Source organism: Schistocerca americana, chromosome 2, assembly GCF_021461395.2.
Source record: "Schistocerca americana isolate TAMUIC-IGC-003095 chromosome 2, iqSchAmer2.1, whole genome shotgun sequence".
Lineage (NCBI taxonomy): Eukaryota > Metazoa > Arthropoda > Insecta > Orthoptera > Acrididae > Schistocerca > Schistocerca americana.
Window position 1 is genome coordinate 933,142,309 of NC_060120.1, and position 22,946 is coordinate 933,165,254.

The 22,946-nt window shown below is 42.5% G+C and overlaps 1 protein-coding gene across 1 annotated transcript in view; it reads right to left on the reverse strand.

The window, feature by feature from the left end:
* Nucleotides 1-22,946, reverse strand: part of LOC124596009 (flocculation protein FLO11-like) — a 487,257-nt gene that overhangs the window by 11,001 nt on the left and 453,310 nt on the right. Inside the window, exon 2 of the mRNA XM_047134962.1 lies at nt 1,768-3,612. Coding sequence (XP_046990918.1) covers nt 1,768-3,612 — 1,845 coding nt within the window. The remainder of the gene's footprint in view (nt 1-1,767; nt 3,613-22,946) is intronic.

The following is a 22,946-nucleotide window of genomic DNA, read 5'->3' on the forward strand; positions in this document are numbered from 1 at the left end:
TTTGTACGCGTCATCAGAGTGATATAATTAATGTTATTTTGTTATTGTTTAATTAAACATTGGTCATCTCATATAATCGATGTTTAATTAAACTAAGATTAAACTGTGATTTTACTCATACATGTTTACCTTCTTAACGTAAAGGCATCTAATCCTTACATGTGTACAAAGTGTTATAAAAAGCGGTCATTGAAAGCGCAGGGAGACTATATTGAAGGCATGGAATGAGATGACATCGGAAAATGAAGATGGAAATAAATAAAAATTTAAGTGCGTTATTCATGAAATGACAATCGTACCCTAGTGCACATTGTTATAAGCTGTCACAATGAATGATTATTAAATTCTGAAGAGGCGTTGTTCACAGTTTCCGTTCCAATCATTAGTATATCTCGTAATATGTATGCTTGACTATACTTCTGCACGAATTTTAACCATGGCATCAACTTTTCAGAGAAAAAGTTCTGTCCGAGAAAATTTTGTGACAACCTGCCCGGCACCGAGTTGATTGTCAGAGACTTTGGAGTTAGACGTCACTGGTTATTTAAATAGGAGAAAAAATTATTAATAAAAAAAAGTTATACCAAGAACACAAATATCAGAGAATGGTATTGATAAAGCACTAATATATGGTTAAGACCATGTTAGATACTAAAATAGTAGGGGAGATCGTGGTAATATGAAACAGGACTGTAATACGAAACGCCATAGTATTTGCAGCCTGCTAATATGTTTGCAATGGTTTTGAATCGTAAAAAGTATTTTCTTTTCTTTCTTTTTTGCTTTTGTCGAAGCGTTCGTTTCTTGTTGAAATCAGAATTTTTTCGTAATGTTTGTAGCAGGAATAAACTTTTTTTTATTGATTTGGCCTACTAAGGACCACATGAAATAACTTACGCATTCTTTCTTTCCTCCTTCCTTTCTTTCCAGTAATTTTCATCCTTTCCCTACACTTTTCTCATCTTTCTTCTGTCATATTGCATCTGTTTTTTCTTTGTTTTCTCCTGGAGGCCCTTGAAATCTTTTACTTTTACTCTGAACCTTTATCTTTCTCCAGTTTCTGCATCCATTGTTTCCTTTTCCCTCAAGTCTGCTTTAACTTCTTTTATCCACGCCATTGATGTTTTTGGTTTATGTTAAAGAACTTAAAAGTTCTTTCTGTTATCCTGCTTTCATCGAGCGTTTATATGTGTCCATACAACGCAACTCTTCTCATAATCATCGTGTCTAATGTTTCCTCTATTGCTCTGTTTTTTCATAAATTTCTTGATTATTTCTTAATTTCCATTTCCCATTCTCATATTTTGGTCCCAAGATTTCCCTGATTACAGTACTTTCCTGTCGTCCTTTTCTAAAAAAAATGGCTCTGAGCACTATGGGACTCAACTTCTGAGGACATCAGTCCCCTAGAACTTAGAACAACTTAAACCTAACTAACCTAAGGACATCATACACATCCATGCCCGAGGCAGAATTCGAACCTGCGACCGTAGGCGGTCTCGCGGTTCCAGACTGTAGCGCCTAGAACCGCACGGCCACTCCGGCCGGCCGTTCTTTACTACTTCACCTGATTGTTTGGCTAGATTTAACGAAAGGCTTTCTGATGCATAACGGCATTCTGGTTTAATGACAGTACTATTATATACTGTACACATTAGATTGCACACAAAAATGTTTGTTGTGAGCCTATGTTATTTATCTAGATAATGGGCTGTAATTGTGAAGACCGAATAAATAATTTAGTTAAAAAATAAGCGATAATCATACCTGCGGATTTTCTGGCGCAGACACAGGGGCCGTCGAGGGCTGAGTGGTTTGTGACGCGTCTTGGGGCTGAATGCCGTGTGCACGGCCATTGGTGACCACACTCAGCTGCTCGTCCACTTCATAGTTCTGCTCCGGTTGCTCGTAGTTGTGCTCTGAGGGTTCAGAGTGGCTCTGGTGTTGGTGAGCTTGCGACTGCTGGTCCTGCTGCTGCTGCGACTGCTGTTGTTGATGGTGCTGCTGCTGCTGCTGCTGGCCTTGGTGACCGAAGCTCTTGCGACCGCGCTGAGGAGTCCAGCCGTGGCGCCTCACGGGCTCAGGTTGGCTCGGCGGTGGCCCACTGTAGAACTGGACGCGGCTGTTGGATGTGGGCGACGACACGCGTGACTCGTAGTTGACCACGGCGGGCGCTGGCACCTCGACCACTGTGGCGATCGTCTGGTCGCTGCCATCGTCGTGGTAGTTGTGCTGCCTGTTGTGGTGGTCTCGCTGCGCGTGCAGCGCCGAGATGTCCGATGGGGAAGACTCCTCGACGCTGAACTGGCTGCGCTGCACAGCCGTCGCCGCCGGCTGGTCCTCGGTCACGAGTGACGTGGGGACCACCTGCTGCTGGTCCTCCACGGCTCGTTCTTGAGACGCCTGCGCAGAATCGGGCAACGACGTCTGCGAGTAATGTCTCGCTCCATCACCTTCCGTCCGACTAGAAAGAAAATTGTCGTGACTGGAAGATTCACTGCTGTGGTGAAATGGAGAATCACTCGGTTGAGATGTACCGAACGGTTTACTTCGTGCAGTGTTGGGCGGTGATGAGGGACCCTGCACTACCGACGAAGAGACCCGGACGGAGATTACTTGTTGTACTGTCGAACTTTCGGGCCGAGAAGTCGGCTGTCCAGGGTGGTTAACAACTATTTGAGTAGCTTGAGTGGGATGGGAGGAGAACCACGAATTGGAGGTGGACTGGGGAAAGGCAGTACTGTGTCCCTGGTAACTGTGGTCTTGACGCTGCTCGTGGAGCGTTACAGTGTGATAGCTGGGGCTGGGACCAACACTGCTGTGAAACAAGCTTCCTGTCTCGGCACCTTGGCCTGTTGACGATTGATAGTGAACATTAGGGTCTGGCACAGAGTTGTGCGGACTACTGCTGTGGTATGCACCATTCGTTGAGATTTGTTGAGGGCTACGATGCTGAGTGCCACGTGTGTTTTCATCCTGATGCTGCACATAGAAGCTGGTGATCCTCGACGCAGACAGTACGCCGTCACTGGCGTGTTGGTCACCATCAGTAGGGTCTCCGGCGGTAAGTGATATCAGTTCCTGTTTCGATGTGACGATATCTGTGACTACCGATATACTACTGTCGGGAGGAAGGGTGACATCGGATGTCGTGGGAGAGTTCTGTGGCGGGTAAGTCCTGTAGTGGAGTTCGGAAGCGGAATCCTCGATCCGCTGGGTGGGTTCTGTAGAGGACTGGAATGTCTCGCTGTCGCTTTCTGCTGGTGATTTTCCGTAAGTGCTGCTGTAATCCTGCTGGCGGGTGGACGGCCCAGAGAGTGGGGTCTCGGTGGTAGCGCTAAAGGGCGTCGGGGTGGCACGGGAAGTGGTCAGAGTGGTGCTGGAGCTCTTGGGCGCCAGGCGGGCACCGAAGCCGATGTCCTCTGGCGCCGTGGTGGAGTCCCGCAACCTAGGTTTGACCACCTGCTGGGGAGTCCGCGGCAGTGACGACCCGATGAACACCGACAGGAAATCGGTTCCCGCGATCAGGTCGTCTGCTCGCGGGCGGGGCCGCCCCGAGGAAGCGCGGGCGGGTAGGCCCGCGCTCGGCCCCACTAGTGCCACGCACGTGATCTGCAACAGAGCGCCGCGGGCGGTCATTGCCGTGGACTCAAACACTGTACCTTACTCAGCTATCCTTTTTGTTTATTTACTTATCAGAGTATTTCACCTTTCTTACTAGACTTCGCTGGCCGGAGTGGCCGAGCGGTTCTAGGCACTTCAGTCTGGAACCGCGCGACCGCTACGGTAGCAGGTTCGAAACCTGCCTCGGCCATGGATGTGTGTGCCGTCCTTAGGTTAGGTAGGTTTAAGTAGTTCTAAGTTCTAGGGGAATGATGACCTCAGATGTTAAGTCCCATAGTGCTCTGAGCCATTTGAACCAATACCACAGGCTTCCTCAACGAGTTCAAATGGCTCTGAGAAAAAAATAGAAGGGGCTGCGACTTAACTTCTAAGGTCATCAGTCCCCTAGAACTTAGAACTACTTAAACCTAACTAACCTAAGGACATCACACACATCCATGCCCGAGGCAGGATTCGACCCTGCGACCGCAGCAGTCGCGCGGCTCCGGACTGAAGTGCCTAGAACCGATCGGCCACCACGGCCAGCTCTTCATCGAGCAAACATTATAGTTTGTATAGTGCAAAGCAAACAATAATTGTTTACCGCATACCACACTGGTGTAGAGGACGTCAACCAAATTGATATAAAATATTTATGGTCCATCAAATCGGAAAACTACCTAAAATTTGCATATAAAAACCATCAAAGCTACAACGTATGTCCGAGACTTTCGGTATTCTCTCATTCTCTGCGCGCAAATTATTGGTTCTCGAGAAAAAAGGAATACATTTTGTAGGAAATTTAACGTAGTTTAATTTTGTACAGGGATTGGTTTGCACAAGGGACCGAGGTTCTCGATTGATTCAAGAAGTATAAAAATGTCATTCAAACCCATTCCCCCTCCCCGCACCCGTACACACACACTTACATCGCTCTACTCATGATTTTTAGTATGTTCATCACTGTACATAAATTTCCCACTACACGAATCGTTTCCAATCCGTGACCTTTTTATCTCTCCATTTTCTGGGCTGTTATTACACCATCTGCTTGATCGCCCACTTACAAATCGTAAACCTGATGTTTGTGCAAGTTTCACCTCAAATTTTGTGAATTCGAACAGAAGAAAATAAACAGTAAAATAGTTTTGTACGTGTGCCCTTTTTACTGCGAAACTATTGTACTTGTTGGGATTAAGTTGAGATTGATTTTTAAGGGTAATTAGTTTATGCATAACATTTGAAAAAGTCTTTCTTCTTTGAATACAGTCATAGTAAAGCGTACGTAAAAATGTTTACGAAATAGCCAAAAAAATGTTAAAATGTGTGTGAAATCTTATGGGACTTAACTGCGAAGGCCATCAGTTCCTAAGCTTACACACTACTTAACCTAAATTATTCTAAAGACAAACACACACTCATGCCCGAGGGAGGACTCGAATCTCCGCCGGTATCAGCCGCACAGTCCATGACTGCAGCGCTTCAGACCGCTCGGCTAATCCCGCGCGGCACGAAATAGCCGACAAAGCCAATGGAAGTTAACACAAAAAAGTCAGATTTTGAAAATAATTTGTGCAGTCGCATGTTATTGCAGTGAGGTTGGAGGAACAGCCATTAGCAAGATACTAAAGGTCATGACAGCCGGGACCGTGACTGAGAGGATGCGCGCTCGTTTGCAGGCCACTTTTGCAAATCTCTCTTGCATAGTTCGGACACTACAGCCCCTAGGGAAAACGTATCCCAGTACAAAATTAAACTTCTACAAATGTCCTACGAAAAAGATCCTATTCAGTTTTTCTCTAGGACCAATAATTTTCGCGCAGAGAGCGTGAGAGTACTGAAAATATCACACCCTGCATATGCGCTTAAGCTTAAGTGACTTTTGTAGGTCAATTAGTGATAGTTCCCTGAACTGATGAGCCACAATCATCTGTCCCAGATCAAATTGTTCATCACGACTTTCTCTACAGCACCGTGATAGGTTGTAACCAATTACCTACATAGTGTACAATAATAGTAATTATGTTAATAAAATCATTCAGCAAACTGGCCTAGACAAGACTGGTTGCGACACTTGTTGTCCCAAAATCGGAACAGCTTTCATGTTTACAAGAGATAGCTTCATATAATAGATTGTGTATCTCAAAATACAAAAAAGACAATGCAACACAGTCATCAAGCCAGAGTGCCCTTTTGGGGATGAGACTCTCACTATAAACAGAAAAAGAGACATCCAAATAATATAAAAAAAGAAAACAAATCAAGAATATTTTAAGATTAAATTATACTGAACGAGCAACGTAAAGACTAAGTTCAAATACAGAAACTGAAAAGTACATCAACATGTACTCGGATATCGAAAAACTAAGGCTAAAATTCTGTGAGTGTTTTAAAAGACCGGAACCGATGACATAGGAATTTCACGAAACGCGCAATAAAGCGAAAACTCAAAGAAAAAAATTTATCAGTGCACTAACAGAACACCTGAAAGACACAGGAATTACACAACGTGAAAAGGAAAATATTTAGGCAGAAAATTCACGAATGCATAATTAGCTTGCTGGACAAACACACAGCCGGAACAGCTTGGTCTGAAGAGCGGCAAAGAGCCAAATCTGTGAGAATGAAAGTAATGTGTACCCAAATGACAGCTAAAACATAATGCTGAATATGCGCCTTGTTGTATAATATTTGGTCCGGTGAGGCCCTAGTTTGAGTAATGATAATAATAATAATAATAATAATAACGATAACGTTAGGTGAGCAAAATTACAGGCTGACAGCCTAATTTTGTTTTTGGATTTCAGGGATGACCCAGGATTTCTTATTCTCTACAATTCGAACTTCAAATCGTAGTAGAGAATACCAGGGTGCTTTCCGAAAGAGAAGACCCTACCCAGAACAGATTTTTAACTTACTACCAATAATTAGCCACAGAATGTTAACCAGAAAACTGATAAAAGCATCGTTTATTGATTTCAAGAAAGCATTTGATTTTCTAGACAGAGAGACAATAGATAAACATCATTAGAGAATTTAGTGTTATATTCGTGAACTTTAATAAATAGAATAGCTAAAGTGAATTGCATCGTAGAAACATCTCAACCATTTAAAATACAAACTGCCTTAAGACAAGCCGACGACTTACCACTTTTACTGCTTAACTGGGTTTTAGAACAAATTGTAACGATCTGGTACTGCAGCTAAGAAGTCACAAAACTGAAGCAATAATTTCGGGAAGGAAATCAAATTGAATAAGAAAGACTGTATTGCTTTTACACATGATTTGACAATGCATTCAGAAAATCTGACAGAACAGTTGCTCAGATATATCTTCCGGAAAGTATAGCGAATAGAGCGGATCTCAGAATTCCAGTTCAAAAAACAAAATTTATGACAAATACGAAAAAAGTTAAGTAAAGAGCATTAGTATATTCATATATCTTGAAGAAACTATACAGTAGAATAGAACAGAAAAATTTGCGGTAGATTTTAAGATTAATAAAAGGAAAAGAGGATTTTTTGACAAGAACATATCAATAAGTAATGTATATCTAGAAATATATAACGAAAATTCTGTGCCAAGACCAGAATATTTACATGCCTGTAACAGCTTAAATATGAGCTAAAGCAAGCAGAATAGGAACATCTGGAAAGACGGATAGTTAGAAAAATGCTGGCTGCAGTACAAAGTAAACAGAGTTTGAAAATGGCAAGTAATGAGCAGATCTCCCAAAATATGCAGAAAATATCAGAAATAATGGTAAAGCGAAAGATAATTTTCTTTGAACATTTCTACCAACTGAGAGAGAGCAGGGTAAAGAAGCAAGCGTTCCTGTATTTCTGCAAAAATAAATTAACTGATCCGTGGAAATCAGAAATAGGAAAACATCTACAAGAAACAGTAACATAGAAACGAAAATGTCATCAAAAACTTTTTAATAATAAAACACGATGTTTGGTAGGCTTTCAAGACAAAAGAAGAAAGAAATCGGAACAGCATCGGGGCTAGCATGAGCAGAACAAACGAAAAGAGGATACAGGGAGGAGATCGAAGAGCGCTGGAGAAATACGAAACAACAAAGAAAGGAATTGAACTGAAGATATTACTTGATCCCTGTTGGTCAATAAGAAGATAAAAAAAGTTATACACCATTTTCAGGTTTCTGAATGTGAAGCAATTTCCTCATTACGTTCTTGTCGAATGTGAGAAGTGACCTGTGCAGAAACATAACAGAAGGAATCAATGTGAAGAATAAGTTAATTGGTCAGAGGATGTGCGAGATGTAATTGAGTAAGATTAGCAAATGGGACGGAAAGAAGAAAGAATTAGAGAGTCAGGAGAAAACTATAGATTGTTTGTAACGCTACATACTGGTTCCCTGTTGGATGGAAAGCAAACAGCTGCAGTATGCCGACAGCTGAGCTACACCGATGACAAAAGATAATGCATTATCCTCCTATTGAATGCAGAGTCGTTCTGAATAAAACGCAGGTTACAGGGTATGGCTGTCGCATGGCTGAATTGGGAAAGTAAATGAAGAAAGATTTAGTGCTATGCAAAGATACAGCCCTGATGACTGACCTATCTGATCCGATGTCGTAGTTGCGGAATGCTAAATGGCATTTAGTATCCCTAAGACAACAGTCATCATACAGTAGTTTGAACAACGTCCTTGAACATCGCTAGCGCTAACAGTTCAAGGACACATAGTGGAAAAACGATGCACCTGTGACGTTTTTATCACTTAAAACGGTGTTTATTTTTACCACTTTTAAACATACTGAAATGTTGTGTACGTAGTTGTTGTTGTTGTATGTGATCTGAATTAGATTCGCTGAAATGGAATGAATTTTGTGGTACCTTGTAGATTCACCATTTGTGATTAGTTTTCTCTGATGTCATCGCATCTTCATTGAATTCACCCTCGGAGTGGCCGAGCGGTTCTAAGCGCTAGAGTCTGTAACTGCGCGACCGCTACGGTCACAGATTCAAATCCTGCCTCGGGCATGGGTGTGTGTGATGTCCTTAGGTTAGTTAGGTTTAAGTAGTTCTAAGTTGTAGGGGACTGATGACCTCAGAAGATAAGTCCCATAGTGCTCAGAGCCATTTGAACCATTTTTTTTAATTAACCCTGACAATCTACTCATTGATTGTCAGTGAAACTATTTCAGTTGATAGGCACAATGTTTAAATTAGGGGTAATACATTAGAAAAATAAGTGTAACAGCGTCACACTAAAGAGTTGTATTTCATAGATTACGTCCTCACAAATTGGAGTAGAAAATGTAACTGGTCTTGGAGTAATTTGGTGCAAGCAAGTGTTGATTTACAAACAGAACAAGGCACAAGCTAAAATAATAAAAAAATGTGTTGCCAACCTATATCAAATACGAGAACACAAAGAAGGAAACAGTCAGAAGAAAAGAGGAAAGAAAAAAATGAATAGATAAAGGCGTATTTCGAGGACTGTGCAGTTAAGTTCTTTAATCGTGGTTCTCAGTTGGACTATAATCGAAGAGACGGCAAAAAAAGTTGGATTCCAAGTGTGAAATATAGAATTTGTGTATGACAGTTACGGTACGTGATGAAGTTGTTGAGGATCTGTCGACGTACTGTCATCTTCGCAGATCTTGAGAAGGGTTATAATGCTGTGGACAGACGTAGAGCTTATGACATTCTACAAGACCTCAGGGTGTGCACTGGTCAATACCTAAAGCGAGTTTCCTTGGTGAAATTTTGCAGTCTTTAGAACACCTAAAGGCGATCAAATTTTTGGCACACACTCGTACAGTCTGCCACAGCTTTACCAACTTTACGTCAGCGATCACATTTCATTACTCATTTAGAAGTATGAGAAGAGCTATACCTTTGTACAACTGACGCCCGAGGCAGTACAACACTTGTGAGACAAAAGGAGTTCGGTGTGTACAGCAGCACAGTACGTGATCTACGTAAGCATCTAGCCGCTCGTTAGGCTCCACGTAAAGTAGCAGTGAACTCATTACCAGCGGGAATGTGGTTGAGTTGTAAACAAGATACGTCTCGGGCAACGAACAGGTGAAGGCCTGTTTGCAACAGAGAAGAGCTGATCTCTTTACCGCGGCAGGAAGCAGAATGAAGCGGCGTGAAGGCCAGACCTACACGCAACGAAGGCGTCGGCGCTGACGGAGTAACTGAGTCATCGTCCATCTGCAGAGAAATCTTGCTGACAGCGATTACTCCAACTCGCCATGTAAATAGGTCTTGCTAAACCTTAATGACCCAATTACCGTTTCTTCAAAAGGTAACATTCCTAGCCCATCCTGCTTTCAGTCAATCGGCTTCTGTAGCCATTACTTCGTTAAAAGCCCTTCTCTTTGCTCTGAAGAACAGTTATCGAATTTTTTCCGCTCTTCTGAAAAGTTTCAGGGGGCGAGAGTAACAACGCCATTGCGGCATACACTTCAATTGAACAAGCAGGGAACACTTAACCAAAAAAAAAAAAAAAAAAGTATCTTACCGATGCTTGAAAACTGCTTACTAGCAAGAATACAAAAGAGAGATAATCTTACTGGGCTTACGAAGAAATAACTGTTACATAACTAAACCCGTGAAGCCTCTCGCAGGAGCTGCAGCTTATTTTTTACACTTGTTTGTTATGTGTGAACAAGGCCAGAACGAATTAAGATACGTCTTACTTAACCCTCCTGCCATTAAAAGACGTTGGTTGTAGATTTTCACCCAGACGAATGGTCACATGCTGTTGCTTAGCAGTTACAAACATGTATTAAGCAACGAGATAAAAATCTATGTCTAAACTCACTTCTAAACACCGCGAATCACATTATGGTGTGTGACTGTGGATATTCGTCGTATCACTATCTTTCCCTCTGCCCCCCCCCCCTCCCACGACTTTCTGTTCCGTGGGAAGAACGTTTGTTAGTAAATCTCCATGCAGCATCTAATCTTCCCCCACGATCATTTCACGAGACGAACGTGGGAGGATATAAGGATATAAAAATATAGTATTTGTAATTTAAAAGGTAAGTACGTTGCTTTGAGATTAAAAAGTTATAGTTCCCAATGGGACAGACACATCCAGCAGCACATCCTTTTAAACGAAGTGGCAAAAAATTTCGATATGCGTTCAGAGTTGGCAGTTTTGTGTATGTTCTGTAGTAGGCTAAATTACGTGACACCTGGAAATTTCTGCAACTGTCGTCACCGCCTCACGTGATTCAGGAAAGAAGGCAGAATAAGCTTATATGCTGCTTCAGTGTCGCACACTATACTAAGCAAAAAAAAAGGAAAGAACTCTTACATACTGTTTTCCCATTCACTCACCAAAAACTGACGCCGTGAGAATGTGGTTGTATCGCAAATACAGGTATCGTTCGTTTCTAAAAGTCGAAGCAACAAATCTAACTCATTCTTTTCTATTTGTTTTGGTAATTGCGTCACTTGTTTCGCATCTTCACGTTTTATTTCGAGAATGTTTGTAATCCATACATTTTTCAAGTCAGATAACTGCTGATACCGCGGTAATTTTGGTTAGTGTGTTGCGTTAAACGAGTTATATGAGTTACTAGAAGTGAAACCGTTTGACATCGTCAATCAAGTGTAGGCAGTAGGCAAATGTTTATTTTTAAATATGCACTGGAAGACATCTGAAGACTGACCGCCAGATGCCGGCCGCGGTGGTCTAGCGGTTCTAGGCGCTCAGTCCGAAACCGCGCGACTGCTACGGTCGCAGGTTCGAATCCTGCCTCGGGCATGGATGTGTGTGATGTCCTTGGGTTAGTTAGGTTTAAGTAGTTCTAAGTTCTAGGGGACTGATGACCACAGATGTTTAGTCCCATAGTGCTCAGAGCCATTTTTGAACTGACTGCCAGAGTAACAAATCAGTAATGGTGGCGTTCTGTAACATTAATTGAAAAATAGTGTCCTTACAAATAAGAAACTGAGTTCAATTATTATTTGTTTAATTATTTTTAACTTTACATCAAATATGACATTATCTGACGTTCACCTATGACAAATGTCTTACTAGTTTCCTTTGTCTACGTTAGATCGGATGGTAGGCATTTCCAGATGGGAGTACACTTTCTGAAACCAGTAGTGTTCTAGCAGACGAGACTATAACTGTAGCTCGAGTAGAAAATAGTGTTTAGCACAAAGCTACGTTTTGTATAGCTGTGGGACTACATCACTCCATTGTTACCTAAACTAAAGATAAATCAATAGAATGAAAAAGACTGATTAATGCAAAGGAAGATATTACTTTAAATTTTCGCTTCTGTCTCATTTACGCAGTACACAGGAGAGGACAAATTGTTTCAACAGAGCACGTGTAAAGGATTTTGGTCTGTGACGTCAACCAAATCAATATATTCGATTGCTGATGCAACAGACCTGGCTACTGGAAGGTTTGTCCCTGTATATTCGTGTAAACAACTTTGACCTTTTCTTAACAGGGCTTTGGAGATAACGAACAGCGCGTAACGACTTGCCACTCCTTCAGGAGTCGTGTCGCGAGTGTTCAACGGCGGCTGCCGTATCTCAATTGCCTCGATAAATTTTTTTACGGCCTCCGTAGCGACAAAACTTCTGTAGGGGAATCTGGAGACAGGAAATTAAAATTTCTAACAAATGACCATCAGATGACTGGAAACCCAGATTCCAGGTCGTAAAGTAGGCACCGAACACATTTCGTTTTTGACACTTGTAAACACGCGAAACAAGGACGTCACAGGATTGGTAACACGATGTAAATTGTAGCGAACATCGAAATGTGAAGGAGACTTAAAGCAGGTTTTTTCTGGATTTCCATTTGTGTTTTAATCGCCACTTCTAACAAGCTCCACTTCTTTCACTTTGTCACACATTTTCAAATGATTCAAAATTTGTCACCAGCATAGTTGCGCTCTAGCAAAACTTCGATTCGATAGTTTTGGTACAGTATATAAATAACGTCGTAAACGGTAGGACTACCGACAGTATTGGTAGAATTGGTAGGAACATAATCATAAATGGATGTGTGGGAGAAAAAAATGGGAGCCGACGACTTCCCTTCGTTTTTCGTTTGTTTTTTTGCACGTAATTAGTACCTCAAATCGCTCAGCGTTAGTCATTTTTTATTTTACATCTTTAAAATACTGCAGTTTAAAAGTATTAAAAATTAGTTGATCAAGTAACTTATGCGTTCTCATGTAACCAAAACAATTACTTTTGATAGAAGTACTGTTTACATACACAAACATAAAAAAATCTGTATAATTATTTTTGTTATTTTGTGCTCATTAGAACGTTCTCAATCACCTTCAAATACAAGAGTTTTCTATTAATAATGATAAGTGCAAAATTTTTTTATATATCGTCACTCAGTTTCGAGACGGTTCGCAATTTTCGGTGTCTAGGGGGAATTTAGCAGGCACTGATCGCATATGTAAGCAAAGTGACCGAAAGGGGGTAATGCCCGACAGGTATGCAAGACACCTAACGTTCATATAAAGTGATTACAATCTTAACTGACCAAGGCTACTGGTAAAGCTACCGAGTCCATCCATACTTATGTTAGTCCATGTTAGCCTATGGTAGTTTTACACCTATAATCACCAATGATCGAGAACTGTTTCAGGATTGACAAGAATTGAGAATCGAACATTTAAACGGCTGAGGCTTCATGTAATAGAATGTTAGATTTCACCTGTACTGTAGAACTAAACTAAAATTCATCTCCAGGTTTCCATTACATATATCTGTAACGCTGATGTGTTACTGTAAAGTGTGGTACACTGAACAATATGAAATCTTAGTACTCGAATATTTTAAAGTAATCGCTGCCAGTCACAGTTTGCTAGTATGTTGGGTAAGTTCTTATTAACACTACATCTTTCAGTGTTCGCCTCCATAACTGGGCGGTAAGGTGGTGTGAGGCTATGCGGTGGACCTGGTTTCGACATCCAGAGCTGCCATGGACTTTTGCTTTGTGGTAGGAGTGGAACGTGGATAACTCGACCTCCTGAAGGTAGTTTAGGCGCTGCTAGGGTGAGAAGTAGCGGCTCCGAGGTTCCGAAAGCCGACAACTGTTGGTAGTTTGGTGTGATGACCCAAGGCCCCTCCACGACCCATCCAAATGACGTCATATGGCACACGATGATGCGACGGCCGCACTGCATCACGTGACCTTCAGGATCTGATCGACGAGGTCCCTTTCATTCATTTCCAGGTGTAAAAGCTCATCATCAGAGAATTGGGACAATACAAAAACATCTACCTTAAGTACACTATAATTATTCTGTACTGTGACCACAGTAATTCAGGGCGAACATTCATGTTTGGACGTATTATATTACGCTTATGTCAAGAATAAATGATTAATTATTGTAGCGCGTCGCTGTGGATCGGGTAGGCTACTTGAAATTCTCGATGTTTTGAAAACTTGTGTAACGAACCTATAAGTCTTGAAATGTGGGCTTGTATACAAAATTTTAAACGTGGTTATTTATCTTTGTTCAGTTGTAATTGATCCATTGTAATTGCATAGTGAACGTGCACTTCTTATGTAAACGAATAGTAGGTAGACGCCAACAAAATATTTTCACTCTCTGAGAAGAAAACTGGTGATTGCAATTTCGTGAAAAGATCCAGGTGCAACGAAAAACACCTTTCTTTTAATGACTGACATACTAACTCTCTTATCATATCCAAGATACTCTCTTTCCTGTTCCACGATAACACAAAAGCTGCCCTCATTTGAATTTTTTCGATTTCCTCCGTCAATCCTATCTGATGCGGATCCCACACCGCATAGCAATACCCCAGAAGGGGATGGGGCAAGCGTAGTGCAACCAGAGTCTGTAGTAGATCTGTTACATTTTGTAAGTATTCTGCCGATAAATCGCAGTCTTCGATTTACTTTTCTCACAACATTATCTATGTGATCGTTCCAATTTAAGTTATTCGTATATGCAATTCCTAAGTATTTAATTGAGTTTACAGATTATAGATTTGTGTTATTTACCGAGTAACTAAAAAATAGCGGATTCTTTTTAATGCTCATGAGGATGACTTCACACTTTTCATGGCTTAGAGTCAACTGTCACTTTTTTAACCATACAGATATCTTGTCTAATTGATTTTTTATTTAATTTTGAATATCTTACGACTTTAAATGATGGTAAATGACAGCGTTATGTGCAAACAATCTAAGAGGGCTGCGCAGATTGTCTCCTAAATCGTTTATGTAGATCAGTTGCATCAGAGGGTCTGTAACACTTTCTTCGGGAACTCCAGATATTACTTCTGTTTTACTCGATGGCTTTCCGTCAGCTGTTACGAACTTTCTCATAGGAAATCATAAATCCAGTCACACAATTGGCACGATACTCAACAGGCACACCATTTAATTACAAGTTGCTTGTACGGGACGGTGACAAAAGCCTCCTAGAAATCTAAGAATATGAACAGTTGGACAGAGTTTAAGAGCAGACGTAAGCGCAGAAAAACGTGACAAGTGGTCACTTATGTTTTGTTATGATGAAATAAAACTGATAAAATGTAATTTTTTAAAAAAAATATATTGCTATGATTGTATAAAGTAGTTGTAACCAAGAAGATACCGGAACTTTATGTGGCTGAGTGAAGCAACCAGCAGAAAACAAACGTCAACAGTGAAGATTGACTCCAACAAGCAGTCCTCTTACGAATTTTATGAATTTCATTGTGCTTACCATGATCACGTATACTTTTCATATAAACTGCATCAAATCTTTTACCATTTGGATTAGAGCACATTATTTTAACGCGGTCAGGGAATGAAGATATTATGTTAGGCAGCGTTATATTTGAAGTTATATCTTTGTACTCAATTTGTGTTATGTACGTGGTTACATGTAATGGTTTGCTCGAAAATTTTCTTGCGTTACGCATTTCCCAAAACTCAGTTAACGGTTCCGAACATTAATTTTGCTACGTATAACGGGATAACATTAAAAATTACAATGCACTCTTCAGTTTCTTATAATCGACTCACGAAGATGCCTGAAAATGGTCTTGTGAGCCAAAACTTGCTGGTTGTGCTTATGATACATATGAATTTAAACAGACGAGATGGTTTCCATTACCACATATTTCTGCTTCTTCTGAATGGTGGCTGCGACATCAACAAAAACTATTCTAATGACTCGATGAGGGGCACCGAGCTAAACTTCATAATTATCAGTATCAAATGACCTCGCCTAAGAAGCCCAAAGAGAGGTTTGACACTTAACTTAGGAAACCAGTGTGAGTAGCACCTGTTCTTATCGTCTTTCACAGAGTATTTTATAATTCTAAGATGGCAGATTAGTTCGTGGAAGTAAGCCCCTCAGTCTGCAAGATCCGGGCAGTCGCAGAGGGTGGGCTTACTGGTAGTTGGGAGCTCTAACGTCAGGCGCGTAATGGGGCCCCTTAGGGAAATGGCAGCAAGAGAGGGGAAGAAAACCAATGTGCACTCCGTGTGCATACCGGGGGGAGTCATTCCAGATGTGGAAAGGGTCCTTCCGGATGCCATGAAGGGTACAGGGTGCACCCATCTGCAGGTGGTCGCTCATGTCGGCACCAATGATGTGTGTCGCTATGGATCGGAGGAAATCCTCTCTGGCTTCCGGCGGCTATCTGATTTGGTGAAGACTGCCAGTCTCGCTAGCGGGATGAAAGCAGAGCTCACCATCTGCAGCATCGTCGACAGGACTGACTGCGGACCTTTGGTACAGAGCCGAGTGGAGGGTCTGAATCAGAGGCTGAGACGGTTCTGCGACCGTGTGGGCTGCAGATTCCTCGACTTGCGCCATAGGGTGGTGGGGTTTCGGGTTCCGCTGGATAGGTCAGGAGTCCACTACACGCAACAAGCGGCTACGCGGGTAGCAGGGGTTGTGTGGCGTGGGCTGGGCGGTTTTTTAGGTTAGATGGCCTTGGGCAAGTACAGAAAGGGCAACAGCCTCAACGGGTGCGGGGCAAAGTCAGGACATGCGGGGACCAAGCAGCAATCGGTATTGTAATTGTCAACTGTCGAAGCTGCGTTGGTAAAGTACCGGAACTTCAAGCGCTGATAGAAAGCACCGAAGCTGAAATCGTTATAGGTACAGAAAGCTGGCTTAAGCCAGAGATAAATTCTGCCGAAATTTTTACAAAGGTACACACGGTGTTTAGAAAGGATAGATTGCATGCAACCGGTGGTGGAGTGTTCATCGCTGTTAGTAGTAGTTTATCCTGTAGTGAAGTAGAAGTGGATAGTTCCTGTGAATTATTATGGGTGGAGGTTACACTAAACAGCCGAACTAGGTTAATAATTGGCTCCTTTTACCGACCTCCCGACTCAGCAGCATTAGTGGCAGAACAACTGAGAGAAAATTTGGAACACATTTCACATAAATTTTCTCAGCATGTTATAGTCTTAGGTGGAGATTTCAATTTACCAGATATAGACTGGGACACTCAGATGTTTAGGACGGGTGGTAGGGACAGAGCATCGAGTGACATTATACTGAGTGCACTATCCGAAAATTACCTCGAGCAATTAAACAGAGAACCGACTCGTGGAGATAACATCTTGGACCTACTGATAACAAACAGACCCGAACTTTTCGAATCTGTATGTACAGAACAGGGAATCAGTGATCATAAGGCCGTTGCAGCATCCCTGAATATGGAAGTTAATAGGAATATAAAAAAAGGGAGGAAGGTTTATCTGTTTAGCAAGAGTAATAGAAGGCAGATTTCAGACTACCTAACAGATCAAAACGAAAATTTCTGTTCCGACACTGACAATGTTGAGTGTTTATGGAAAAAGTTCAAGGCAATCGTAAAATGCGTTTTAGACAGGTACGTGCCGAGTAAAACTGTGAGGGACGGGAAAAACTCACCGTGGTACAACAACAAAGTTAGGAAACTACTGCGAAAGCAAAGAGAGCTCCACTCCAAGTTTAAACGCAGCCAAAACCTCTCAGACAAACTGAAGCTAAACGATGTCAAAGTTAGCGTAAGGAGGGCTATGCGTGAAGCGTTCATTGAATTCGAAAGTAAAATTCTATGTACCGACTTGACAGAGAATCCTAGGAAGTTCTGGTCTTACGTTAAATCAGTAAGTGGCTCGAAACAGCATATCCAGACACTACGGGATGATGATGGCATTGAAACAGAGGATGACACGCGTAAAGCTGAAATACTAAACACCTTTTTCCAAAGCTGTTTCACAGAGGAAGACCGCACTGCAGTTCCTTCTCTAAATCCTCGCACAAACGAAAAAATGGCTGACATAGAAATAAGTGTCCAAGGAATAGAAAAGCAGCTGGAATCGCTCAATAGAGGAAAGTCCACTGGACCTGACGGGATACCAATTCGATTCTACACAGAGTACGCGAAAGAACTTGCCCCCCTTCTAACAGCCGTGTACCGCAAGTCTCTAGAGGAACGGAGGGTTCCAAATGATTGGAAAAGAGCACAGATAGTCCCAGTCTTCAAGAAGGGTCGTCGAGCAGATGCGCAAAACTATAGACCTATATCTCTTACGTCGATCTCTTGTAGAATTTTAGAGCATGTTTTTTGCTCGCGTATCATGTCATTTCTGGAAACCCAGAATCTACTATGTAGGAATCAACATGGATTCCGGAAACAGCGATCGTGTGAGACCCAACTCGCCTTATTTGTTCATGAGACCCAGAAAATATTAGATACAGGCTCCCAGGTAGATGCTATTTTTATTGACTTCCGGAAGGCGTTCGATACAGTTCCGCACTGTCGCCTGATAAACAAAGTAAGAGCCTACGGAATATCAGACCAGCTGTGTGGCTGGATTGAAGAGTTTTTAGCAAACAGAACACAGCATGTTGTTATCAATGGAGAGACGTCTACAGACGTTAAAGTAACCTCTGGCGTGCCACAGGGGAGTGTTATGGGACCATTGCTTTTCACAATATATATAAATGACTTAGTAGATAGTGTCGGAAGTTCCATGCGGCTTTTCGCGGATGATGCTGTAGTATACAGAGAAGTTGCTGCATTAGAAAATTGTAGCGAAATACAGGAAGATCTGCAGCGGATAGGCACTTGGTGCAGGGAGTGGCAACTGACCCTTAACATAGACAAATGTAATGTATTGCGAATACATAGAAAGAAGGATCCTTTATTGTATGATTATATGATAGCGGAACAAACACTGGTAGCAGTTACTTCTGTAAAATATCTGGGAGTATGCGTACGGAACGATTTGAAGTGGAATGATCATATAAAACTAATTGTTGGTAAGGCGGGTACCAGGTTGAGATTCATTGGGAGAGTGCTTAGAAAATGTAGTCCATCAACAAAAGAGGTGGCTTACAAAACACTCGTTCGACCTATACTTGAGTATTGCTCATCAGTGTGGGATCCGTACCAGGTCGGGTTGACGGAGGAGATAGAGAAGATCCAAAGAAGAGCGGCGCGTTTCGTCACTGGGTTATTTGGTAACCGTGATAGCGTTACGGAGATGTTTAATAAACTCAAGTGGCAGACTCTGCAAGAGAGGCGCTCTGCATCGCGGTGTAGCTTGCTCGCCAGGTTTCGAGAGGGTGCGTTTCTGGATGAGGTATCGAGTATATTGCTTCCCCCTACTTATACTTCCCGAGGAGATCACGAATGTAAAATTAGAGAGATTAGAGCGCGCACGGAGGCTTTCAGACAGTCGTTCTTCCCGCGAACCATACGCGACTGGAACAGGAAAGGGAGGTAATGACAGTGGCACGTAAAGTGCCCTCCGCCACACACCGTTGGGTGGCTTGCGGAGTATCAATGTAGATGTAGATGTAGATGTAGAAGAGTGGACTCAAGTATGATTACTACTACGTTAATATGTATATATTTAAACAAATTTAAGAAGTTAAAATTAATCACAATTGCGCTAGGTTTCGGTTGTGAAGTTCTACTGTTACGTTCATGTTTATGTTTCAGTTTTGTGACTTCACATCCGTTAAACTTTAGGAGAGCGGGATGCCTATGGACTCAGATTGCAGGTACTCAGATGACGCAGCCGAGCGAGTAAGCGCCTAGTTTCATAGGCGCAGGGCTTCTGGGTAGAATATCGCTGTTGGTACACTGTTTTTGTTATTCACACGTAATTCTAGCACCACATTTACTATCACAGCACAAATTGTCAAAACCTAATGATTCATTTTTTATTTTGCTGAAGTTTGTCTCGAAAAAAGAGAAAAATATACCTTGTTAAGAAGGTTCTAAATAAGAAAAGGACACACGAGAAAATACAAACAGATCAGTATAGTCTTATTATTTATATTATTGTATCTAGAGTTGTGACAAATGTTCTGTGTAACTTATAAAATACTGCCCGAATCGGTATGATACTGATCGTAGAAACATGGGAAACAATAATTATTGCGAAATACAAAACACGTAATGAACGCCGAGTTTTTCCATGTGCATGGTTTTTGCGATGCGTCTGTTGCAAAACAAACTTGGTTTTGTTTAATAAACGGTTAGCGGTAGTCACACATTTTCGCGGCGTACCATGCGTATCGAATCATATCACCAAATATAGCTCACAAAAACAGTTGTACCAGCAGCACTATTTGATGCAGAGACCTCACGCTTATGAAACGAAGCGCTCGACTGTGTACTCCTTCGAGATTACAGGACCAATAAAGTGTATAACTACGCCTAAGCTTTTCAAACTAGATTTTCTAGGAAACGATTGAGAGTTGGGTCCTCCTTTTTACATATGTTGAAGTCCTAGTCTTGCCGTACACATGTTGTCAGCGTGTGAGGAAAAGTTCATTCGGTCGTCTTGTTTGGTATAAAAATCTGATAGCACAAGTGATCTCTCGGGTCAGGAAACTGGGATTTGACTGAAGACAATTGATGAATTCTACAGGTTCGGTTTGTGGCGCTACTGAATGAGAGATCAGAATTTATTACCATTCTACCACGAGCATCGAGAACGTCACAGTAGCTCAACCTGCAGGACAACTGTTCACGAAAGGAAAGGTTGCGGGCTCGAGTCCCGGTCCGATACACAATTTAGGTCTGTCAGGATGTCTCACTTTTCTCCCGGTCTTTCATTCTCGCTCTAGTGCTTGTACGCGCTAGGCAGTGGACTGGCAAATGCGGCGCACGAAGAGCAGAGGGCAGGGAGTCGACACAGCACCTGCAGCTGCGCGAGCGCGCTTTCGATCCCCCGTGCGGACATTCCAGCGCAAATGCCACGGCCGCACTCGTCAGCGCGCAACAGCCGCGCCGCGCCGTCTGACGACGATTACTCTATGTCTGGGAGCTGCCATGCAGAGCACTGTGAAGCATCGATGCTGCTGCACCAATCAACCGTCTGGCGCAACGACTCCGTTCTTTCGTGGCACTATGATCAAAATGATATTCAGAATCAGATTAGTTAAATGTCACTCAATGTCTATCCAAGGTGCAACTATTCCCGTGCGTTCCTCAACACTTAGCCCTCGACCATGTTAACCCCGGTCAGCGCGTGGTACACTACCTAACCGAACACGGTCCACATCCGGTTTATCTGTACAGTTTCAATTCTTCAACACTCAGCCCTCGACCATGTAAACCCCGGACAGCGCATGGTACACTACCCAACGGAACACTGCCCATATCCAGTTTACCTGCACAGTTTCAACTTAAAAGACAATAAGATGTGTCAGTGCGGTCATGCGGGAACTCCCACAACACAATCTTTAACTGTGAAGCCTATAGTGATATTAGAAAACCCATAGAGACTTAACAACAACTACAAGAACTTTTAAGAAATTGCGAATGGTGGACAATAACAATGTGGCTGACCATTCGCCAATATTAAAAAGACAAATTTGCCATGCTATGACAGTTACAAAATCTCTCCCACCCCACAAAGCGTCACCACAGAAGCGGGTGCATTATAAGTGTTGTGGAAGATACGAATGCGAGTGTTCTGTTACAGAACGGGAATAGGCAAACAAGATCGCACCAACACGCAAAGCAGAACCGGAAGAACCCCATCAGCCCCACGTCGACATAACATCCACTCTCACCACGTTGATCTTGTCGCGGAGATCCTCATCGGAGTGAGGTTCACAGCGCATGAACTGTGATATAGTGCCGTACTCAGTCCCGATGCCCTCCTCGGACGATTTACAGACATACAAAAAAGTGATTATTACGCAGAGAGACAACGGTAACGTGCTCTGACACCATTACCGAACATATACACACCCATACGTATTAACAAAATCTACCTACACATGTACATATGTACAATGATGCTTGTATATATAGGGTGCTACAAAAAGGTACTGCCAAACTTTCAGGTAGCATTCCTCACACACAAATAAAGAAAATATGTTATGTGGACATGTGTCCGGAAACGGTTAATTTCCATGTTAGAGCTCATTTTAGTTTCGTCAGTATGTACTGTACTTCCTCGATTCACCGCCAGTTGGCCCAATTGAAGGAAGGTAATGTTGACTTCGGTGCTTGTGTTGACATGCGACTCATTGCTCTACAGTACTAGCATCAAGCAAATCAGTACGTAGCAACAACAGGTTAGTGTCCATTACGAACGTGGTTTTGCAGTCAGTGCAATGTTTACAAATGCGGAGTTGGCAGATGCCCATTTGATGTATGGATTAGCACGGGGCAATAGCCGTGGCGCGGTACGTTTGTATCGAGACAGATTTCCAGAACGAAGGTGTTCCGACAGGAAGACGTTCGAAGCAATTGATCGGCGTCTTAGGGAGCACGGAACATTCCAGCCTATGACTCGCGACTGGGGAACACCTAGAACGACGAGGACACCTGCAATGGACGAGGCAATTCTTCGTGCAGTTGACGATAACCATGATGTCAGCGTCAGAGAAGTTGCTGCTGTACAAGGTAACGTTGACCACGTCACTGTATGGAGAGTGCTACGGGAGAACCAGTTGTTTCCGTACCATGTACAGCGTGTGCAGGCACTATCAGCAGCTGATTGGCCTCCACGGATACACTTCTGCGAATGGTTCATTCAACAATGTGTCAATCCTCATTTCAGTGCAAATGTTCTCTTTACGGATGAGGCTTCATTCCAACGTGATCAGATTGTAAATTTTCACAATCAACATGTGTGGGCTGACGAGAATCCGCACGCAATTCTGCAATGACGTCATTAACACAGATTTTCTGTGAACGTTTGGGCGGGCATTGTTGGTGATGTCTTGATTGGGCCCCATGTTCTTCCACCTACGCTCAATGGAGCACGTTATCATGATTTCATACGGGATACTCTACCTGTGCTGCTAGAACATGTGCCTTTACAAGTACGACACAACATGTGGTTCATGCAAGATGGAGCTCCTGCACA